Genomic DNA, 24,103 nt, shown 5'->3' with positions numbered 1-24,103 from the left:
CTCAGCACTGGGCTTGGAGCCTACTTGGGATTCCTCTCTCCCTCTCTCTCTTCCCCTCCCTGCACTCGCCCATGTGCTCTCTCTCAAAATAAATAAATAAACAGTTAAAAATAAAATAAAATAGGGGCGCCTGGGTGGCTTGGTCGCTTGAGCGTCTGACTTCGACTCAGGTCATGATCTCACAGTTTGTAAGTTTGAGCCCTGCATCGGGCTCTGCGCTGACAGTTGGAGCCTGCTTCAGTTTCTCTGTCTCCCTCTCTTTCTGCCCCTCCCCGGCTCACGCTCTTTATCTCGCTCTCAAAAATAAATAAAAAATAAAAAAAAATTTTTTAATAAAGTAACGATTTCTTAAAATTGGGAAATTAAGCATTCGGTGTTAAAATACTGCTATTTTTATAAAAAGAAAAGTAACCAAACAACTTATAATAATCACAAAGGATATTCCATAAAAACATTACATAAATTTAATTCAGTAACAAATATTTGAGAATTTACTCCTACTAATAATAGGTACTCTTTTAGCCTAAACAAAATAGACAAAAATATTTGCCTTCATGGAGCTTACATTCTAACACAGGGAAATATATAAACAAAACTATTTGTTTATATATAGTATGTTAGGATATTGGACAGCAGTAAGAACTATGGATAAAACATAAATCAACGAAGGAGTATGAAGTGTGGTGGATGGGATTGGCAACTGTAAGTAAAGTAGTCAAGAAAGGAATTCCTGAGAGATGGTAACATCCAAGAAAGGACAGAGAGAACAAGCCATGCAGCTAACTCTTGGTGACACTGAGAAAGGAGAGAGAGAAGAGCATGCAGGGCAAAGGGAAAAGAAAGAACAAAATGTACAAAGGCCCTGAAGTGAGGATAATCAAGGAAAATGTTCAAGGAAGAACAAGAACATGAGTGTGGCTGGAGTAGAAATAAGCAAGGAGTACACTAGATGAAATCAGAAAGTAACAGGTAGCCACATATGTAGGACCTTAGAGGCCATGGTAAGACTTTTTGATTCTCCTCTAAAGAAAAAGGAAAGCCATTAGGGGCTTCTGAGTTACTATGTTCAAAAAGACACTGAAAAAGTCAAGGGTGGAAACAAGAGAGACCAACAGAGGGGTAGAAGAGAAATGAAGGTGACTTGGACCGGAGTGGAGACTAAAAAAAAAAATTAAAAGTTTTGGGAAGAAATCCAGGAATACATTTTTAGACACTTAAAATTCTAGATATCTATTAGACATCCAGTAGAGATATCAAATAGGCTGCAAGGTATCAGTCTGGAACTAAGGGAAGATGCCTGGGCTACAGATTTAAATTACAAATGAATTTATGCTATGAATTAGACTGAACATCTGAGTCAGAATATATAGGAAATATAAAAGATCTAAGAAATGAGTACTGGGGAGTCCCAGCACTAAGAGGATAGAGAGATAAGAACCAGCAAAGGAACTGAAGAATGACCAAAAGGAAAACCAGAGGAGAGGACATTCTGGAAACCAAATAAAGAAAGAATTTTAAGAAGGCAACAGTGATAGGTCAATAAGATAAAGTCCACTGAATTAAGCAACAACACAGAGGTCACCTGTGACCTTAATGAGCCGTTTTAATATTATCATGTAAGAAAACACAATTAATACCTGTAAAGCTTTATGCTCCTTTTGAAGATCTTTTATTTTATTCTGTTGCTGGCTAACCCTATTTATGGATTCATCCTCCAATTCACCAATTTTGGATTTCACACACTCCATAATTTGTTCCAAGTCATTAGCTCGTTGTTCCTGATCGGCTGCTCGGCTCTGTTCTAGCTGAAGTTCATTTCTAATAACACACAATTCCTTCCCTTAGTTATAAAAGTTAAATCACATCAACAAACATACCCATCTAACAACATAATGAATTTCTAAAATTTCTTTGCATTCTTAAAATTTCCATCATGTAACACAAACCAATATAAGAAATATAGGACACTATTACACACCTAAGCTAAGCTATTACTGAAAGAATTATCTATTAAAAATATTAAAATATAAAAATATTTAAACTTAACATTTAGTCAAAATAGAAAATTAAAGGTCTGGATTCTTTTCAAGGCAATTATTTTTAGAATGCATATATCACTTATATACAAACAATTCAAAAGAAACATTTTTCCATTTTCTTACTTAAGCTGCTGATTAGTTTCTATGAGCTCCTGGATCATGTTCTGCTGACGTGTTGTTTCTTCCATCAATGTTTTCAAATTCTGCCTCATCTTCTGTGACGACTGTTTATCAAAAATGATGAAATCTACATTTATGGAATGTAACACAGATAATAAAAATAAAAAGCAAAAAAAAATTTTTAGGATAAAAAGTTTTGAAAGGAAAAAGACATTTTTTACCATAATGAGCAAGAATAGGATCTGATTACCTTTAAGATCAGTTCTTTTGACTAGTAATAAAGGTTTTAAGCCATGCATCATCAAAAGCACATTTATGCTTTCCCATTCTGCTTCTTCCTGCTACGATTACAAAGAGAGAAAAGAATCAACTTTAACATATAGAGAAAACAAACACCCTCTTGAACATAATTTCCTTGTCTTTAGAATAATGGAACTTTTTCTCCAAAGTTTTTTAATATGAATTTTTATGTACATATAGTAAGTAAAATTAAACTTATTTCTGGCAAAATTAGCAGACTATAAAGAATGCAAATGAGCATAAATAATTATATAATTCCAGAATACTCATACATAAGGCCTTAATGGATAGAGTAAAACAAAAACACCAACAAAAAAATACCTTGTAATTTCAGTGAACCAAATAGACCTGAGTTTTTTTGTTTAACTGAACTGGACCAGGCTCTACTCAAAAGAAACAGCTGCAAATTAGGTCATATTAACTGAATAGTAAATTAAATTTGAGTCACTCAGAAACAAGTATCAATAAGTAGGGTCACAAAAATTTTTTTTTAAATCTGACTGGTCAAAGCCAATAATTTAATAGTCCCTTGTATAATAGACAAGGTCTAATTATAAAAAGGAGTCTGTCCATCTAGGTAACTGATTCTAGTAGAATCACTCTGAAAGATACTCTCAAGCTTTGTATCCCTCATTCTTAAATATGTATTTACAACACAAACCTGAGAGGGGAACCCTGACTTTCTAGAGTATGTAAATAAAAACATAATAATGGGAAGAAAAAGGTAATTAAGAACATACAATACAGATGAGAATGAAAAGAGCATGGGGCATCTGGGTGGCTCAGTCAACTAAGCATCTGACTTCGGCTCAGGTCATGATCTCACAGTTTGTGGGTTCAGGCCCCACTTCAGCCTCTGCGCTGACAGCTCAGAGCCTGGAGCTTGTTTCAAATTCTGTGTCTCCCCCTCTCTCTCTGCCCTTCCCCTGCTCACACTCTCTCTCAAAAGTAAATAACCATTAAAAAAACTTTAAAAAAGAATGAAAAGAGATTTTTTAATTATACATTTATATGCATGACATTAACAGTTTATAACAGTCTTTTGATGTAAATCCAATGATCAATTTGGAATCACTGTATGAGGTGATTTACTTGCTTTTTAAGTTATTAAAGTAGGGGTGCCTGGGTGGCTCAGTCAGTTAAGTGTCCAACTCTTGATTTCAGCTCAGGTCATGATCTCATCATTTGTGAGATCAAGCCCTGAATCAGGCTCTGTGCTTACAGCATGGAGCCTGCTTGGGATTCTCTCTCCCCCTCTCTCTGCCGCTCCCTTGCTCACTCGCGCGCGCTCTCTCTCTCTCTCTCCCAAAATAAACAAACATTTAAGTTACTAAAGTATATTTAAAAAGGTAATTTGAGTGAATTTTTAATGTTAAAATGCTTGAAAAAATAGAATTTCTACAATAGTTTTCATTGGTGGAATAGTATTAAATATTTTAATAGCTTAAAGATTAATAATTTAGGCAACAGACAAAATACACATAAATGGATTAGTCTCCATAACCAAATCCCTCTAGATATTAAAGAAATTTCTCAAAACAAAAAAGGAACAAATTACCCTAACTATGATAGCATTATCAATAACAGTGCCAAATCTTTCCTTTTGACTGCTTTCCTCCTCTTCTCTATCCTTTCTGTACTTCTCCGCCCTCCCACAATCTTTTCCCTTCTTATTTTTTAAGGTCTTCTGGTCACAAAGATTCATGACCCAGAATTTAAATTATTAAACATATCGGTTTTAGGGGCGCCTGGGTGGCTCAGTTGGTTGAATGTCTGACTTTGGCTCAGGTCATCATCTCACAGTCCTTGAGTTCCAGCCCCGTGTCGGGCTCTGTGCTGACAGCTCAGAGCCTGGAGCCTGCTTTCGATTCTGTGTCTCCCTCTCTGTCTGCCCCTTCCCCACTCAAGCTCTGTCTCGGTCTCTCTCAAAAATAAACATAAAAAAAAAAAAAAAAAAAAAAAAAGATATGTTTAGGAGCCAAAAGTTCTGGGTGGGCATCTCAGTGGATGTCTACTATGACTCACAAAAACAAAGTACTCTGTAAATAATGCCACACATTTTAAATGATCAAATTATACATATTGTTCCTGGATACCTCTTTTAATGGAAAGAATAACTGCAAATTCTGAAAAGAGGTAAGAATGGCATTTTCTTAAAAAAAAAAAAAAAAAAAAAAAGAAAAAGAATGGCATTTTCTAAAGTATGTGGTACGGAACACTAAAGAACTGTTCCTGAGACTAATGTGAAATAAGTAGGAAATACTGTATACTAAAGTCTCTCTTTGGACAGTATTGTGAAGTCTTACAATAACAAAATCATTAAATAATCTTTAACCCAACATTTCCCAAAGTTATTACAGAACCCTTTTAAGAAAGATTTTTCACATTTGTAAATGCAGTATTCTTTGGCACGTACTTCACGAAACACTGGCTTCAAATATTTTAAGTTTACCTGTTTTTCAGTCATGAGTCTGTTTGATGATTTACTAGACTCCTAGGCTTTAGGGGCTGCTGGAGATTTGGTATCTTAAGTAAAATCCGAAGAAGTAGATTGGCAGTAAAAAATACTGGAGTTGCCTAAATTAGAAAAGAAAAAATGCAATAGGTGTTAAAGGAAATTATACTTCAAAGAACCAATAACTCTTTGGCAATTTAAGCCATTCCTGTGTCAAAAGTCATATGACTTGTCAGAAAACTGATTTTAAGAATGATTAGAATAGGGGCACCTGGGTGGCTCAGTTGGTTAAGTGTTCAACTTCAGCTCAAATCATGATCTCACATCACAGTTCGTGAGTTTGAGCCCCTAACAGGCTCTGTACTGACAGCTCAGAGCCTGGAGCCTGCTTTGGATTCTTTATCTCCCTCTCCCTCTGCCCCTCCCCTGCTCATGCTGTGTCTCTGTCTCTCAAAAACAAACATTTTTCAAATAAAAATTAAAAAAACAAAAGAATGATTAGAATAAACCCTAATTTGGGGATGCCTGGGTGGCTCAGAAGAGCATGCAACTCTTGATCTCTGGGTCCTGAGTTCAAGACCCACATTGGGTGTAGAGATTGCTTAAAATTAAAAAAAAAAAAAAAAAATCAATGTAAAAAAAGAATAAGCCTGATCTTATGATGTTCTCTTCTAGAAATAAAACATTTTGAGGTTTGACACACACACACATACACACAATTAACTAGCTAATGTACGAAGCACATGCTGCTGATGAAGTTATCTTTTGTAAGCTGATTCCCCAAAACTGAAAGAAATGTGCCTGGCCGAAAGTTACACGTCAGTCTAACAATTCACATGACTAATGCCAAGGGTAAATGCAGTGCCACTTTCTTAGGTGGTCTTTATTTCTAAATAGATCAGAAGCTAGCAGCGAAGGGTTCTGTTTGGGAGACAAAAAAGTTTTTATTTACTCTACCCTACCATCACTTCCTCTTGTTTTCTAAGACTCTATCATCCTATAGGAAAAAATTTTCTTGTATTGGTTGATATATAGGTAGAATTCCTCCTTTCCAGAGGCACAATCACACACATTCATTAGCATCATGAACTTTTAGACCTTGAGAGGACCTTGGAAATTGTTTGATCCCAAATCTCTAGCTGTTTATAGCTGGCAGGGAGGCATACGGGAGAGTTATACCAGTGTAGCATATACTGGTAACCATCTGGTGAAATGATCTTCTCAAGATTGATTAGGAAAGAAGCAAGCCTCCTTGCTACCAGGTCGTATTTCTTCCAAAGCACAATTCTACCCTTCTAGGTCTGCTTCAGATAATGAAATCCAACTAGACAATTTACCAATCACCCTTAACTAGACAATTTACCAATCACCCTTATGTGTCTACAGGGTGTAGCTTTCCAGTTTCAGATAAACTCAGTAACATGTTATAAATTTTCAAATTCTGCCACTTTTGCTGCTGGACATCAACTTTGGTCTCTTTTACCAACTCAATCACCCACTATGTTAATCCCTCCTGCCTTTACAAACCTTTCAGCTAGTTTTTAAACTTTTCGTTAGAAAAATTTTCAGAAATACATAAAAAAATATAATAAACCCATGTTTTAAAAAAATGTCTTTTTATTTTCCAAATCAGGATCCAAAGAAGGTCCATATGTAGGCCTCTAAAGTTTTTTCTCATCTGTAACAGTCCCATCCCCCCTCCTTTCTCTTTTGACATGCATTTATTTGTTGAAAAAATAGGTCATCTATCCTGTAAAACTACCCCTATTTCAGATTTGGCTTACTGTATTCTTGTCATTTAACATATATCTCTACCCCCTATATTTCTTGTAAACTGTACATCTAGAGACTTTATTAAATTCAGGTTCAGTATTTTCTGGCAGGAATACCTCAGAGGTGGTACTATGTTCATCCTGTTGTATCACCATCAAGAGTCGGCCAGGGGAGGGAGAGAAAACATAAGAGACTCTTAAATATGGACAAGAAACAGAGGGTTACTAGAGGGGTTGTGGGAAAGGGGGTGGGCTAAATGGGTAAGGGGCATTAAGGAATCTACTCCTGAAATCATTGTTGTACTATATGGTAACTAACTTGGATGTAAATTAAAAAAATAAAAGGAAAAAAAAAAAAAGAGCCAGCCAGAATTTTAAAGTGGGAAGAATACATCCTTGGAGATCAGAAATAAGGATGTAAGATAATCCTCCCAAGAGTGAGAAGCTACATATTCTGACAAGCTTCCTAACTACTACACTGGACCTCTTTCAAATCTTCAAAATGTCATTCCTCTCCATATTCAAGGCCTGGCTACTCTTAGCCTGTTCTTCACTTAGTTAACTCATACTTGACCTTCAGATCCTGGCTCAGATTTCTTTCTTCAGGGAAATCTCCCCTGATCCCATGACTAGATTAGGTCCTCTTGTTAAATGTTCTTGTAGCACTATAAAGAATAAAGTATAGAGGTTCAGCATTCAGAGTCAGATGGTGACTACTGAAGTAGTCACTGAGTGACTACTAGTTTAACTATTAAATTATATGACAAAGACAAATTCATTAACATCTTTGAGCATTTTTTTCTTCATTTGTAAAAGACAACACAGTAATATACCTCATAGATTAAATTAAGTCATACAACATGTAGAAAGTACTTAGAACAAGAACCTGGCATATAAAAACTTATAGATTAGTAGTACTTATTGTTATATAAAAGTATGCTAGGGGCGCCTGGGTGGCTCAGTCGGTTAAGCATCCGACTTCAGCTCAGGTCATGATCTCAAGGTTCGTGAGTTCCGGCCCTGCGTCGGGCTCTGTGCTGACAGCTCAGAGCCTGGAGCCTACTGTGGATTCTGTGTCTCCCTCTCTCTCTGCCCCTCCCCTGCTCTCACTGTTTCTCTCTCTCTCAAAAATAAACATTAAAAAACTAAATAAAAGTATGCTAAACAAAACTAATCTTACCATCATATATTAGCTTAGATTTTTTTCTACAAATTACTCAGATCATTATTTCATACAAGTTGTTTTACATAAGTATGTCTAGATTTAAGACTAAATTTCATGAGGGGCACCTGGATGGCTCAGTCGGATGAGTGTCCGACTTCAATTCAGGTCATGATCTCACAGTCCGTGAGTTCGAGCCCCGCATAGGGCTCTGTGCTGACAGCTCAGAGCCTGGAGCCTGCTTCAGATTCTGTGTCTCCCTCTCTCTCTCTGCCCCTCCCCTGCTCATGCTCTGTCTCTCTGTGTCTCAAAAATAAAAACATTAAAAAAAATAAAAAATAAATAAAAGTGTTTAAAAAAAAAGACTAAATTTCATGAGATAGGTAGTCTACTTTTGGTAACGATAGAGTAGGCAGCTCTGTCTCTAAAGTCAAGTAAGAAAGCTGAATAAAATACACTAAATTTGGGGAACCTGGCTGGCTCAGTTGGTACAGCATGCAGCTCTCGATCTCAGGATTGTGAGTTCAAGCTCCACACTGTGTGTATCAAAAATAGGTTAAAAAAAAAAAAAAAAAAAAGGCGGGGGGGGGGGACAAAAATAGAACATACCAAAATTTATGGGACTCAGTGAAAGCAGCGCTAAGGGAGAAATTTATAGTTATAAACATTTACATTAAAAAACAAGAACAGGGGTACCTGGCTGGCTCAGCCAGTTGAGCATCTGACTTCAGCTCAGGTCATGATCTCGCAGTTCGTGGGTTTGAGCCCCAAGTCAGGCTCTGTGCCGACAGCTCAGAGCCTGGAGCCTGCTTCAGATTCTGTGTCTCCCTCTCTCTCTGCCCCTCCCCTGCTTATGCTCGCTTGCTCTCTCTCTCTCTCTCTCTCAAAAATAAACATTAAAAAAAAAGAACCACCTCAAATTAACAACCTAACTTTACAACTTAAGGAACTAGAAAAAGAACAAAAAGCTAGCAAAAGAAAGGAAATAATAAGGATTAGAGCTGGGGTAAAGGAAAGCAATAGAGGAAAATCACTGAAATAAAAAGTTATTTGAAAAAAAAAAAATCAGCAAAATAGGCAAACCTGTAGCTAAATGGACAGAAAAAAAGAGAGAAGACTCAAAGTACTAAAATCATAAATGAAAGTGGGGACATTAATCACAATTATACAGAAATAAAAATTCTAAGAGAGCAATACAAAGAAACAGAAAATCTGAATAGACCTATAATTTACATGAAGATTGATTCAGTAATCAAAAATCTCCCAACAGGGCCACCTGGGTGGCTCAGTCGGTTAAGCATTCAACTCTTGATTTTGGCTGAGGGCATGACCTCACAGTTCCTGGGTTTGAGCCCTGTATCAGGCTCTGTATTGACAGTGTAGAGCCTGCTTGGGATTCTCTCTCTCCCTCTCTCTCTCTGCTCCTCTACTGGTTGTGTTAGTTCTCTCTCTCTCTCTCAAAATAAACAAACTTAGGGGAAAAATCCCAACAAAGCAAAGCCTTGGAAATGATGGCTTCACTGAAGAATTCTACCAAACATTTAAAGAACTAACACCAATTATTCTCTAACTTTTCCAATACTGAAGAGAAGGGAATAAATACTTCCTAATTCATTCTTTTTTTAATGTGTATTTATTTATTTGTTTGTTTAGAGAGAGAGAGAAGAGAGACAGACACACACACACACACACACACACACAGGGAGAGAGAGAGAGAGAGAGAGAGAGAGAGAGAGAGAGAGAGAGAGATTCTCAAGCAGGCTCCATGCTCGGCACAGATTCTGACACTGGGCTTGATCTCATGGGCTTGATCTCACTGTGAGATCATGACCTGAACCAAAATCAAGAGTCAGATGCTTAACCGACTGAGCCACCCAAGCACCCCTAATTCATTCTTTTTTTTTCATTTTTTTTAAATAGTTATTTTGAGAGAGAGACAGATCATCAGTGGGGAAGGGACAGAGAGAGAGGGAGACACAGAATTCAAAGTAAACTCTAGGCTCTGAGCCGTCTGCGCAGAGCCTGACGTGAACCAAAAGATCATGACCTGAGCCAAAGTCAGATGCTCAACCGACTGAGCCACCCAGGCGCCCCAACCCCTAATTCATTCTTAAAGGCTAGCATTATTCTAATACTGAAGCCAGATGAAGACAATACAAGAAAACTAAAGACCAACATTCCTTATGCACATTGATGCAATTATCCTCAACGAAATACTGGTAAACCAAATTCAACAGCATATTAAAAGAATCCCACAACCAAGTGGGAGTTATTCCTGAAATGTAATAATAGTTCAACATATGAAAAACAATTAACGTAATGGACTGCATTAATGGAATAAAGGATAAACCACATGATCATCTAAATTGATGCAGAAAAAGCATCTAACCATGGCACAGAAAGCCCCTAACAAAGTGGACTCAAGGAAGTCCACACCAGATACGTAATAGTTCAAATGACAAAAAGTAATAATAAATAAAATTTTAATACACTAAAATGGGACACCTGGGTGGGTGAGTTGGTTAAGCTTCTGACTCTTAATTTCGATTCAGGTCATGATCTCACAGTTCATGGGATCAAGCCACACATCTGGCTCCACACTGACAGCATGGTGCCTGCTTGGGATTCTCTCTCTCCCTCCCTCCCTCCCTCCCTCCCTCCCTCCCTCCCTCCATCTCCCTCTCTCCCTCTCTCCCTCTCTCTCTGCCTCTCTCCTACTCATGTTTTCTCTCTCTCAAAATAAATAAACTTTAAAAAAAATAAATAAAAGCACCAGAAGTTAACAGTTACATACAAGAAAAACCCCATAAGGCTATCAGCTAATTTTTCAGCAGAAACAATGCAGGTGTTAACACTCACCACTTAACCTGCTTACACCAGCACCGCTCCCCCATACCAAACTTGAGTGGATCCGCCCCTCCCAGTCATGCTTGCCTCAGTCCCAGCACTGAGGGTCCCCTCCCCCAGAACACCAGTGCAAACCTCACCAGCACATGTCCCAATCTGTGGGTTTTGCAGGACCTCGACTACAGCAGCAGCAGTGGCAGGACTCATTTCACAAGCAGAGCACCACACACCTTGTTAAAAAACGCCCAACCTGGTGAGGGACCAAACGCTGCCCACAAGAGGCAAAGAGAGCCTTTGCAAACAATGAGATTGAAGGAAAAAGCAATCAGGACTCAACAGCAAAGCACGCTCAACACACACAGGAGACACTCCCTGAAGCACCAGGTCCTAGAGAACAGGGGACACTGCACTACATGACACTACAAGACCTTTTCTTCATAAGACCATTACCTCAAGAGCAAGAGATATAGCTGACTTTCCAAACAGAAAGAAACAGACACAGAGTCAGACAAAATGAGGAGACAGAAAATATGTTCCAAATGAAAGAACAGGACCAAACCACAGCAAAAGACCTAAGTGAAACAGATATAAGATAAGATCCCTGAGAGAGAATTTAAAGTAATGAAGATACTCACTGGACTTGAGAACAGTGAAGGACATCAGTGAGACCCTTAATAAAGACAGGAAAAAAAAAACAAAAACAAAAACAAAACAGAACCACCAAACATCTTCAGAGATAAAGAACTCAATAAATGAAATTAGAAATACACTAAATGGAATAAATAGCAGGCTAGAGAAAACAGAGGAACAAATTAATGACCTGGAAGTAATGGAGTAATGGAAGTAACCAAGCTGAGCAAATGAGAGAAAAACACAATATGCAGATTGAGAACAGTCAGGGCACTCAGTGACTCCATCAAGCACAATAATATTCACATTACAGGGATCCAAGAAGAAGAGAGAGAAAGGGGGGCAGAAAATTTATTTGAAAACATAACAGGTGAAACTTCACTAATGTGGGGAAGGAAACAGATATCCAGATCCATGAGGCACAGAGATTTCCCCAAAAATTCAATCTGAGAAGATCCACACCAAGACACATAGTAATTAAAAGGGCAAAAAGTAGTGATAAAGAAAAATTTTTAAATCAGCAAGAGAAAAGAAGATACTTACATACAAGGGAAACCCTGCAAGGCTTTCAGCAAGTTTTTCAGTAGAAACTGCATGCCAGAAGGGAGTGGCATGATATATTCAAAGTGCTGGAAGGGAAAATATGCAGCCAAGAATAGTCTATCCAGCAAGGCTATAATTCACAAAAGAAGGAAAAATGAAGACTTTCTCAAACGAATCAAAACTAAAGAAGTTCATGACCACTAAACCAGCCCTACACCAAATAAACACGACTCTGAGTGGAAATGAAAGAGTATGAAAAGTAAAAAATACAAAAGGAGTAAAAATGAATATTTCTGTAAAAACAATTCAAGGGATTAATAAAAGGATGTAAAATATAACACTGTATACTTAAAACATGGGGAGGAGTAAACAATGAGTTCAAACTTAAGCAAACATCAACCTAATATAGACTACTATATACAGAAGACATTATATACAAATCTAATGGTAACCATAAACCAGAATCCAGTAATAAATATGCAAAGGATAAAGAAAAAGGAAGCCAAGTATATCAAAGAAAGTCAACAAACCATGAAAGAGAACAAGAGAAGATCAGAGAAAAACTACAAAAACAAGCACAAAACAAGTAACAAAATGGCAATAAAGACATATCAATAAATATTTTGAATATAAATGGACTAAAATCAATCAAAACACATAGGGTGACAGAGTGAATTAAAAAAAAAAAAAATAGGGGCGCCTGGGTGGCTCAGTCGGTTGAGCTTCCGACTTCAGCACAGGTCATGATCTCACGGTCTATGAGTTCGAGCCCCGCGTCGGGCTCTGGGCTGACAGCTCAGAGCCTGGAGCCTGCTTCTGATTGTGTGTCTCCCTCTCTCTCTGCCCTCCCACGTTCATGCTCTGTCTCTCTCTGTCTCAAAAATAAATAAATGTTAAAAAAATTAAAAAATAAAATAAAATAAAAAAAAAAAAAAAATAGGGGCGTCTCAGTGCCTCAGTTGGTTAAGTGTCTGACTCTTGATTTCGGCCCAGGTCATGATCTCACGGTTCTTGAGTTCAAGCCCTGCATCAGGCTCTGAGCTGACAGCACGGAGCCTGCTTAGGATCCTCTATTTCCCTCTCTTTCTGCCCCTCCCCTACTCTGTCTCTCAAAAATAAATAAACAAACATTAAAAAAAAAAACATTCACCAAAATAAAGTGAGATTTATTCCTGGGATGCAAGGGTAGTTCAATATTCACAAATCAATGTGATATACCACATCAACAAGAGAAAGGATGAAAACCACATGGTCAATAGATGCAGAAAAGGCATTTGACAAAGTACAACATCCATTCATGATAACAACTCTCAACAAAGTAGGTTTAGAGGGAACATATTCCTCAACATAATAAAGGCCATATATGAAAAACCCATAGCTAACAGCATACTCAATGGGAAAAAACTGAGAGCTTCTCCTCTAAAGTCAGGAAGAATAAGGATGTCCACTCTCACCACTTTTATTCAACATAGTATGAGAAGTCCTACCCAAAGCAATCAGTCAACAAAAAGAAATAAAAAAGCATCCAAATTGGTAACAAAGAAGTAAAAATTTCACTATTTCCAGCTAATATGATATTATCAATAGAAAACCCTAGCGACTCCACCAAAAAATTACTAGAACTCATAGATGAATTCAGTAGTCGCAGGATACAAAAATCACTATAAAGAAATCCATTACATTTCTATATGCTAATAATGAAGCAGCAGATAGAGAAATGAAGAAAACAACCCCATTTACAATTACATCAAAAATAATAAAAAACCTAGAAATAAACTTAACTAAGCAAATGAAAGACCTGACCCTGAAAACTCTTGTCAGATGAAAGACACTGAAGACAACACAAAGAAACGGAAAGATATTCCATGCTCATGGAGTGGGAGAACAAATATTGTTAAAATGTCTACACTACCCAAGGCAATCCACAGGTTTAATGCAATCCCTATGGAAATACCAACAGCACTTTTCACAGAACTAGAACAATCTTAAAATTTGTATGGAACTGCAAAAGACCCCGAATAGCCAAAGCAATCTTGAAAAAGAAAAACAAAACTGAAGGTGTCACAATTCCATACTTCAAGTTATATTACAAAGCTGTAGTCAACAAAACAGTATAGTACTAGCACAAAAACACATAGATCAATGGAATGGAGTAGAAAATCCAGCAATAAACCTGTAGTTATATGGTCAATCAATCTTTCACAAAGAAGGCAAGGCTATGCAATGTGAAAAAGGGAGTGTCTTCAATAAATGGTGTGGGAAAAATGGGACAGGTACATGCAAAAGAGTGAAACCTAGACCACTTTCTTACACCATCCACAAAAATACACTCAGAATGGATTAAAGGGTAAAGGACCTAAATGTGAGACCTGAAACCAAAAAATCCTAGACAAGCACAGGCATTAATTTCTCTGACATTGGCCATAGTCTTTCCAGATAGGTCTCCTGAGCTAAGGGAAACAAAAGCAAAAATAAACTATTTGGACTATATCAAAATAAAAAGCTTCTGTACAGCAAAGGAAACAACCGACCTACTTAATGGGAGAAGATATTTGCAGGTGATCTCTCTGGTAAAGGGTTAGTGTCCAAAATATATAAAGCATTTATGAAACACTCATAAACAAATAATCCGAGTAAAAAATGGGCAGAAGACACCAACAGACATTTCTCCAAAGATGACATACTGACAGCCAACCGACACATAAAAACATGCTCAGTTTCACTCATCATCAGGGAAATGCAAATCAAAACCACAATGAGACATCACTTCACACCTCTCAGAATAGCTAAAATAAAAAACTCAAACAAGTGTTGGTGAGGATACGGAGATAAAGGAACACTTGTGCACTTTGGTGGGAATGCAAACTGGTGCAGCCACCATGAAAGACAGTATGGTGATTCCTCAGAAAATTAAAAACAGCACTACCCCATGATTCAGTAATCACACTACTGAGTATTTATCCAAAGAATATGAAAACACTAGTTTTAAGGGATATATGCACCCCTATATCTATAGCAGCATTATTTACAATAGCGAAACTATGGAACCAGCCCAAGTAAGATGAATGGATAAAGAAAAGGTGGTATATATATTTAATGGAATATTGGTTGGCCATTAAAAGTGAATAAAATCTTGCCATTTGCAACAACATGGATGAACCTAGTAGGTATAATGCTAAGTGAAATAAGTCAGAGAAATAAAGATACCATATGAACTCACTCGTATATAGAACTTAAGAAACAAAATAAACAAGCAAAGGAAAAAAAAAAAAGAGAGACAAACCAAAAAAAAAAACAGACTCTTACCTATAGAGAACAAACAGATGGTTCCCAGAGGTGAGGTTGGTTGGGGGGGGGGGCGGGAGGGGGGGGGGAGAGTAAAAGGTAAAGGGGATTAAAAGTACACTTAACTTGACGAGCACTGAGTAATATGTGTAACTGTTGAATCACTATATTGTAAACCTGGAACTAATGTAACACTGTACGTTAACTACACTGGAAATAAAATTTTTAAAACCCACAAGGTGAAACCACAATACACCTATTTAAATGGCTAAGACTAACTATACTAGTGTTTATGAGAATAGGAAGGAAATGGAACTCTGATACACTGCTGATGGGCATGTAAAATAGGACAATCAGTTTTTATTTTTAATGTTTATTTATTTTTGAGACAGAGAGAGAGCGTGAGCAGGGTAAGGACACAGAGAGGAGACACAGAATCCAAAGCAGGCTCCAGGCTCTGAGCGGTCAGTCTTGACGTGGGGCTCGAACTCACAAACCTAAGATCATGACCCTAGTTGAAGCTGGACACTTAACCAACTGAGCCACCCAAGGTGCGCCTAGGACAATTACTTTGGATAACACTTTGGCAGTTTCTGAAAAGGTTAAATAGACACCTAAGACCCAGCCGTTCCATTCCTAGGCATTTACCCAATAGAAATGAAAGCATGTGACTACACAAGTCCTATGTATAAAAGTCCTTGTAATACCCAGGAACTGGAAACAACTCAAATGCCAATCAATAGCTGAATGGATACAAAAACTGGTAAAAGCATACAATGGAATCGCTCAACAATAAAAAGGAATAAACTATTGATACATGCAACAACACAGATGAACCTGAAAATACTTATGCTGAGGGAAAGAAGCCAGACAAATAAAGACTACATACTGTTTGAATCCATTTATATAAAATTCTAGGAAACAAAAACTAATCTACACTGACAGAATGTAGATCAATGGTGGCTAGGGGAATGAGAGGCTAGAAAAATGGATTACCAAGGGGAACAAGGGAATTTTAGGGGTGATAGATTCACAATCCTAATTGTGTGATGGTTTCACAGGTGTATATGTATGTCAAAACTTATCAAATACTACACTTTATTTTGTTTTCATAAAGGGAGATGACGAAGGGGAGACTACAGTTTTATTTCATTTTTGAAGTTTATTTATTTTGAGAGAGAGAGAGAGAGAGAGAGAGAGCACGCACATGCATGTGTTAGTGGCGGAGGGTCAGAGAAAGGAGGAGAGAGAGAATCCCAAGCAGGCTCCACACTGTCAGGGTGAAGCCAGACACGCGGCTTGATCTCACGAAACCATGAGATCATGACCTAAACCGAAATCAAGAGTCAGACGGCCAAACGACTGGGCCACCCAGGCGCCTCTCAAATAGTACACTTTAAATATATGCAGATTATATATCACATATATCTCAACAAAGCTGTTTAAAAAAAAAAAAAGCTTTCCTGAAATGAAAAGAATATATACATATGAAATTACACATGCAAAGAGTCTATCACATACTTGACAATACTGACCCAGAAGACACATCCTAATAAAATTACCGAATTTTAGGGGTGCCTGGGAAGCTCAGTCTGTTAATGATTTCGGTTCAGGTCATAATCTCATAGTTCATGTGACTGAGCCCCGTGTTGAGACTGAGCTCTGTCAGCTAAGAGCCTACTTGGGATTCTTTCTCTCTCTCTCGCTCTCTCTCTCTGCCCCTCCTATTCATGCACATGCGTGCTCTCTCGCTCTCTCAAAATAATAAATAATAACTTTAAAAAATAATTCATTAAGTTACACATTTGGCCTGTGTTCTTTTCTGTTTGACTTCATAATAAAAATTCATTTTATAATAAAAGAATTTTCCTAATAATAAAAACAAAAGCAACAAAACATGAACCAAAGAAAGCTGGTATACCTCGGTAGCCAGGCTACCTGGGTTCAAACCGTGGACTCTGCCACACAGCCAAGAAAGCAGTAATACCTCTGTGCCTCAATCTCATTTTCTTTTTTTTAATTTTTTTTAATGTTTATTTTTGAGAGAGGGGGAGGGGAAGAGAGAGAGGGAGACACAGAATCTGAAGGAGGCTCCAGGCTCTGAGCTGTCAGCACAGAGCCCGAAGCTGGGCTCTAACTCACAAATCTTGAGATCATGACCTAAGCTGAAGTAGGATGCTTAACCGACTGAGCCAGCCAGGTGCCCCCCCTCAATCTCATTTTCATACAATGAGTATAATCAAAGTACTTAGCTCATAGGGTTGTTACGGAGATCAGGAGAGTTAATATAGAAATAAAATAGAACAGCACCTGGTTCATAGCAAAACAGAGGTGGTGATTAGAGTTGGTGACCAGCTATGTGAGTTAGTGTAGTTACTTAACCTCTCTGGGCTTTAGTTTCCTTACCTGAGTTTCAAATATCTACCTGACCAGATTATCAGGAGATCAAAAGGAAATATATGCAATGTATCTATTACCGTATTCAATAAATAACAGGTCTTCTCCATGGCCTCCCAACATCCAGAGTTATCTGTCACAGCAGACATACCTCAGTCATAGCACGTCCTTCTTGCGCTTTTCACCTGGTCGTTCAAGTTGATCTCAATGAAATGATCACCCAGTGAGTCTCACGTCCGAAACTGGATCTTCATCTAGATTTCAAAAAGATAAAAAAACCAAAATCTTAAAATGTTTGACCTTCTAGTACGAACAGTCCTGTGTTATTCCCAAAGCAAGTATCCATGGTACCGGTAACTACTGAAGGGGGAACAACTGAAGCCACAGCTGATGGACTCCGATGCTGCCACCTTAGCTGAGAGTCCAAATCTATCACCACCTATCATTAATTCTGACCTCTGGCCGCAAGGGTAGAACATTCTCATTTGCAAGCGTACTAAAATGAAGCACTTTCAGATGGACAAATAGCACTAACCACAAAAGGCAAAGTCAGGAAGAAAAACGATCCCCTCAGTTCCACTGTGACCAAGCCCTCCTTTTCAGAGGCCCACGATAATGTGCTGATATTTGCACCAGCCTTTTCCCCCATTAGAAGCTGTGACAGGACATAGACCTGGAACCTTGAGTCACAGGTAGAGACCAAATGCTTCCCAAAGGCCAAAGCAGAAGCTATAGCTTTATTCAGTGTCATAACACACCTAAAGAAAGACTGTGGGATTAGGGAAGGCAGGATAGGAATTGGTTTGTACACGGCATAAGAAGCCAAATGCAGAGAAGCAAAGCATAGTTGTACCTTCTGGCACTGTCCAGGTTTCCAAGAGCCCTTTGCTAACTTACCCTTCATACGTCTGAAGCCCCACTAATAAGCACTGTCCATTGAAATACAATTGTTTTTAGGGGCGCCTGGGTGGCTCAGTCCGTTAAGCGTCCGACTTCGGCTCAGGTCATGATCTCCCAGTTTGTGAGTTTGAGCCCCGCGTCGGGCTCTGTGCTGACAGCTCAGAACCTGGAGCCTGCTTCTGATTCTGTGTCTCCCTATCTCTCTGCTCCTCCCCTGTTCATTCTCTCTCTCTCTCTCTCTCTCTCAAAAATACACATTAAAAAAATTTTTTGTTAAATGTACTTGTTTTTCACCCCTTTTGGGGGGAAAAGCTGTAAATAACAAACCATGGCCTGTAATGATTCTTTCTCAATTGAGTCACGTCAAAATCTGTAATTAGCTTTCTCAAAAGCAAATATCTCACATTACTGCAATAAATGCAACACGTAATGCTTTCGAAGTCTCTGGTCTCTATTAAATACAGTATTAGATAAATGCTTTGTAAGTCTCTGGTCTCTACTCCAAAAACATGCCAACATGCTGCTTAATTTTCTTAGGAAGGAGTGAATCTACCACAAATAAGGAAATGGGAGTGGGGATTGGATGTCATCTCCACCCAATCATTCGGCCCCAGAAGAAGGTACACAAAGGGCCAGAACACACCTCTCCCTCCTTTGAAGCAGAAGCTGTGGACAAAACCCTAGTCAGCCACCTCTTCCTCAAGGGGCGGGGGGTAGGGCGGGGGGGGGGGGGGTAGGGCGGGTAGGGGAGGGAGGCCGGAGTGCACTTGGCAATACAGAAAGTAAAAACAAACTCATGCAGAAGACTGGAACCAATATGGGTAATGCCTGCACACTGCTTAATATTATTATGGTCAGAGAATAAGTGGTAGTAAAAACCTTTCCTGTGTGGTCCCTAGGTGACGGATCTCAGCCTTCTGACATTTCCACCTAATTTTCTTAACAGAATCAAATTAGACTCCGCAGGGAGGCAGCGGTCCTCCCAACCTGGAACGAGCATAACGAACCGTTCCACTCACCTACCCCTTCTTGTATTCTCCTTTTGCTCCCTTCTCAGACACCTGACACTGACAAGTGAAGCGGGTCGGCCCTGGCCCACTCGTGTAGATGGAGGAAATTACCTAGGACTTATCCGCAACCCGGATCCGCCAGGTATCAATACCCGCGCCAGTATCAATCTAAGCCTTACACTTAGTGCCTCACTTTACCTTCTCAACCACCACGTAAGGCAAGAATTACCAGCTGTAGGCTACGAATGAAGAAGCTGAAGCGCGGAGACGTTAAATGAGCAGCCAAAGACGGCAAGGGCCGGGGAGCCAGGGCTCGAACCACGTTTGTCCTTATACTGGTATACTTGTGACTGGTGTGCTTTCTGGGGGGACCTGACAAGGGTCGGTCTGGCCACTCGGCGGCACCAGCGGCGGCCGATCTCAGCGGTGCTTTCGGGAGGGGCTCCGACCGATGCCTCCGCGATACCCCTAAGCCACTCACCTTCCTCAGCCGCGGCCTCCCACCAGCAGCGCGCCCGGCCCGGCCCGGCTCGGCTCAGCCCTCTCCGGCCCCGCCTCCGCGACCGTTACCGCGCCTTGGGAGACCAGCCAATCGAACTGGAGCGCGGTGAGGGGCGGGCCTCGGCTACGCCTCCGAACGCCGCTAGCTGTTTCCTCCGGCAACCGGGGGAGGCTAGGCGGGCCCAGGGCCCGGTTGGCTTCGCAGCTGGAGGCGGGGCTTATATTCGTGTAGACCAGAGTGCGCCGCGCTTGCGGTCTGCGCCTGCGCACCTTCATTGCTCTTTCAACATTTTCTGGCGTCGCAGGTGCTGGTCGCAGCCACCTGGAAACTCATTTGTCCGGGAGACCGCAGAAATACATACTTAAGGCGCACCTTCATTGCTCTTTCAACATTTTCTGGCGTCGCAGGTGCTGGTCGCAGCCACCTGGAAACTCATTTGTCCGGGAGACCGCAGAAATACATACTTAAGGCAGTTGGTGAAAGTGAGGCCGGGGCGAGGTGGCCAAGGCACGCTGCCCTCCATACACACAGTTAAGCCGTGACTGCGAACTCTTGCTGCAGGACTAGTCAGCCTGTTCTCCAGGTTACAGACCTGGCTGAGCACAGCAGCACCTGGCATTTGGAGAACCCCCGTACGTGTTTGTTAATGACATTTTACCCTTGTATTCAGCATTTTCAAATCCCCACGAAGCGTCAGGCCCTACATCAGGCTCCAGAAATGCAGAGGTGGACAAAAGGAGATGCTCAAAATTTAGTTAGGGAGATGGATATATGCTCTGAAATTCAGATACAGTATGATAGGTATAATCCGAGGATTTTGTGTAGGGCGCAGAAGGGAAAGAGAAGCATTACCTAAATCGGTTACTGAAGTCTTCCTACCTGGCTGCATTTTAGAATCTCCCGGGGAGCTTTGAAAACTTGGTGCTCAAGCCCCAGACCGCTTAAATCAGAATCTCCAGGGTGGGATTCAGGTGTCATAGTTTGTCGGTAGTCTCTCCCCAGGTGATTCCAATGTGCAGCCAATCTCAACTGCAAACCTAGAGAAATGGCTCTGAATGGTAGGAGTTCCCCAGCAATACAAAGGAAAGACAGAGAAAACTTCCTGTGCAAATTAAATAAGATAACTCCAAAGCACATTATTATAATGCTCAGGTTACAAGTGCACAGTAAGCCTTATTATTATTTTTTGTCATTTAAACCTGGGCCCCTTCGGGACCGCTCATATCTGCTCTCGCTTAAAACCTAACTCCCAAAGCTTTTACAAATATAATGGAACTTACTGAGAGCTTTCTGACAAAACTGAGTAGTATGTTGCATCACTGGAGATGGGGAGGAGGAACGCCTTGACAAGTGTGCTAAAAAGTTGGGACTTTATCCAGGGGGCGATGGGAAACCATAGACAAGTTTTCAAAGAGGTAATAAAATGGAAATGTTTTTGTTTGGTTATCTTTAGGCCTAATTTTCATGCATCTTGAGACTGTAGATAAAAACCGAAAGGCCAGTCGGTTGAGCATCAGATTCTTAATTTCAGCTCAGGTCATGATCCCAGGATGGTAGGATCGAGCCCTGTGTCAGGCTCCATGCGGAGCCTGCTTAAGATTCTCTCCCCACTCTTCCCCTTTCCCCCACCCGCGTGAACTCTCTCTCAAATTAAAAAAAAACAAACAAAACTTTTTTAACCTGTAGGAACAGCTCCACCATGTACAAACATGATCACAGCTTTTTTTCCCCACAAAATGAAATCACCTCAATATTCTATTCCCAAAATAATAAGTTCAGAATCTACAAATAGGTCCCTTACTACCATTTTCAAAAACTCATAGCGGGTTAAGTGATCCAAAAATTCCTAGTAGAAAATACAACTTCCACACACCTGAAGGGAAGGCTTGGAGTCTCATCTGCCCGATATAGTCGTTGCACATTACAGCCACATGGTGTCGCTGTTTGACGATCTGTAGTTACCAGGTCTGTGGTGTTGCAGGTCCCACAGGGGCCAACAAGGATCCCCAACAGAAGGTATTAATCATAATGTGTCTCACAAGGAAGTCTCAGGGTCATAGCTTTTAGGGTACAATACTTTCAGGCCCATATTCACCCCTCTTCTAGGCAGCTGGGGCCATTATGAGTTTGAGCTCTGGGTCTGCTCCATGCAAACATGTTCTCACCCCTGCCACCCAACCCCTTTCCTTACCTGCCTATTCACACTAGCAATAGTTAATAAATAGATTTTCATCTTCAACCCTTGAAACAAAGTCCCACTGCTTGCCTTTTCCAAGACAATAGGGTGATTTTTCCATTCTTCTGAGTGTAGCTGCCTTAACTGTAGCCAGGAAACCAAATATCACAGGTCCATTGGGATCATTTTGGCCTCAGATAATAGAAAACCCAATTCAAACTGTTTACTTAAAAAATAAGGAAATTTATTATCTCACATAACAGAAGGTCCACAGGCAAAACAGACTTTAAGGCTGGTGAACTCAATGGTTCAACAAGTTATCAAGGACCCAATTGTTACCAGGCTCTCTGCCCTGCTGTAAACATGGTAGGTTTCAATTTCCTACTAAAGTGATTTTCCAGATGTCTACCAGGAGCAATCAGGACCCTATACTTTTTTTTTCTATCTATTATCTTTCCATCCAGTTTTTTTGAGTCAATTAGGTCTCACAGGCCCATACGCTGCTTCCCAATCAATATCTGTCTAGCAAATGTGAAGACGGAGTAAGCCTAGTTTCTGGAAGGGGAAAAGGGTTACCATAATTGGAATTGACATGGGTGGGTGGTCATTGAGTCACATAAATTGCAAGGTGGAGGTATGGCTATGTGAGTAAAACTGGCATCCTGTAAGGGTCAAGAGGACAATGGATGCTAGATGCATAATCACCAGTATCTTTTACAATCTTCAAAGCACAAGAAAGCTGATTACTCTCTATTTCCTAACAAGAGAGCCTCCTCTTCATTCCTCCTGGATTTTGTGTGTATCAAGTGGAAGGGAGGAAGCTCTACAGCACTGTCCTCCAAAGGAATTTCTTTATTACAACCATCAAGGCCTTTTCAGCACCTCTCTTTGCTAGAGAAGTAAAAGGCTCTGCGCACAAGTTGTCTTAGCATTCTGCTGCATTGGTCTCAAGTTTTCTATGAGTCTTCATTGACCCACCAGAATGTTAATGGTTCTAAACACTCATTTAACATTTATTTACAAAAATGTATTTGGCACCCATTATGTGTCAGGGACTAATCTAGATGCTGAGTTTACAGTGGTGAGTGAACCAGATGTGATTCCTGCCCTCGTGGTGTTCATGATCTAGTTGGGAAGAGAAATATGAAGGAAAAAAAACCGTCAAATAAGCATTAATTATGATAAATCTATGAAGGAAGAGAACAGAGGTGTGTGGAGGAGCCTCTCTCAGGAAGTGACATTTAAGCTGAGATCCAAAGGCTATCTTCATTTCAGCTTACTGCTTTCCTCTGTGCTTTGTCTTCCCAGTATAAATTACAGCCTTCGTTAACAATTAAAACAGATCTTTTCATTTCGAAACTTCTAAACTGATTCTCAAATTTTCTCCTAAGCATAAAACTATCAAAGTTATTCCCATAACAAAGAGTATACCACATACGAATGGCATTTGGTGATGAATTCTTGAAGAGTCCTCAATTTACAAGTCTTGTAGACTTAGAATCCTTAATTACACTAATACATTTGTTTCTGCCTCTCCTATGAGAATTTGAACTCTGGGGACACGGATCATATCTTACCTTTTCCAGCACCTAGCATAGTCCCTGGCACATAATAGATACTTAGTACAGTGTTGAGTGGCATTGTTAAATTTGAGTCGGTTTTATACAGGGGTCTTTCACCTTCAGGAGCCATTTTCCAATATGAAAGACCATAAGCAAACAGCTCAAACATATTAATAACAAATGCTCAAGAATCAATACAGATTAACAATAGTTATATTAATCGAACCTTTAAAATGTATCAAGCTCTGGGCTAAACACTTTTATTTTCTAATTTCTTGACTCTTCACAGCAACCTTAACATAAGTACTGTTGTTATCTTCATTTTACAAATGACCAAATTGGAAAATAGGAATAAAAAAAAAAAAAAAAAAGACTTGCTAAGATGACACAGCTAGTATGTGGC

At 39.7% G+C, this 24,103-nt stretch overlaps 1 protein-coding gene across 5 annotated transcripts in view; it reads right to left on the bottom strand.

Annotated features, from left to right (window-relative positions):
• The window catches only part of CEP70 (centrosomal protein 70), a 69,848-nt gene extending 49,785 nt beyond the window's left edge, over window positions 1-20,063 (bottom strand). Inside the window, exons 1-8 of one of the 5 annotated variants that reach the window (XM_042956319.1) lie at window positions 19,942-20,057; window positions 17,702-17,804; window positions 7,261-7,351; window positions 6,804-6,827; window positions 4,912-5,036; window positions 2,410-2,500; window positions 2,163-2,286; window positions 1,638-1,818 (exon numbers count right to left, since the gene is read on the bottom strand). In XM_042956319.1, the coding sequence (XP_042812253.1) occupies window positions 1,638-1,818; window positions 2,163-2,286; window positions 2,410-2,500; window positions 4,912-4,926 (411 nt within the window). In that variant the 5' untranslated portion in view covers window positions 4,927-5,036; window positions 6,804-6,827; window positions 7,261-7,351; window positions 17,702-17,804; window positions 19,942-20,057. Of the gene's footprint in view, window positions 1-1,637; window positions 1,819-2,162; window positions 2,287-2,409; window positions 2,501-4,911; window positions 5,037-6,803; window positions 6,828-7,260; window positions 7,352-17,701; window positions 17,805-19,941 lie in introns of those variants that run through there. The other 4 variants (XM_042956322.1, XM_042956317.1, XM_042956320.1 and 1 more) reach the window with 4 other exon arrangements.
• Between the last annotated feature and the right edge of the window lie 4,040 nt (window positions 20,064-24,103).

This window comes from Panthera tigris, chromosome C2 (assembly GCF_018350195.1).
Source record: "Panthera tigris isolate Pti1 chromosome C2, P.tigris_Pti1_mat1.1, whole genome shotgun sequence".
NCBI lineage: Eukaryota > Metazoa > Chordata > Mammalia > Carnivora > Felidae > Panthera > Panthera tigris.
Note: the sequence above shows the minus strand (reverse complement) of the source record. Positions and strands in the feature narration are given on the sequence as shown.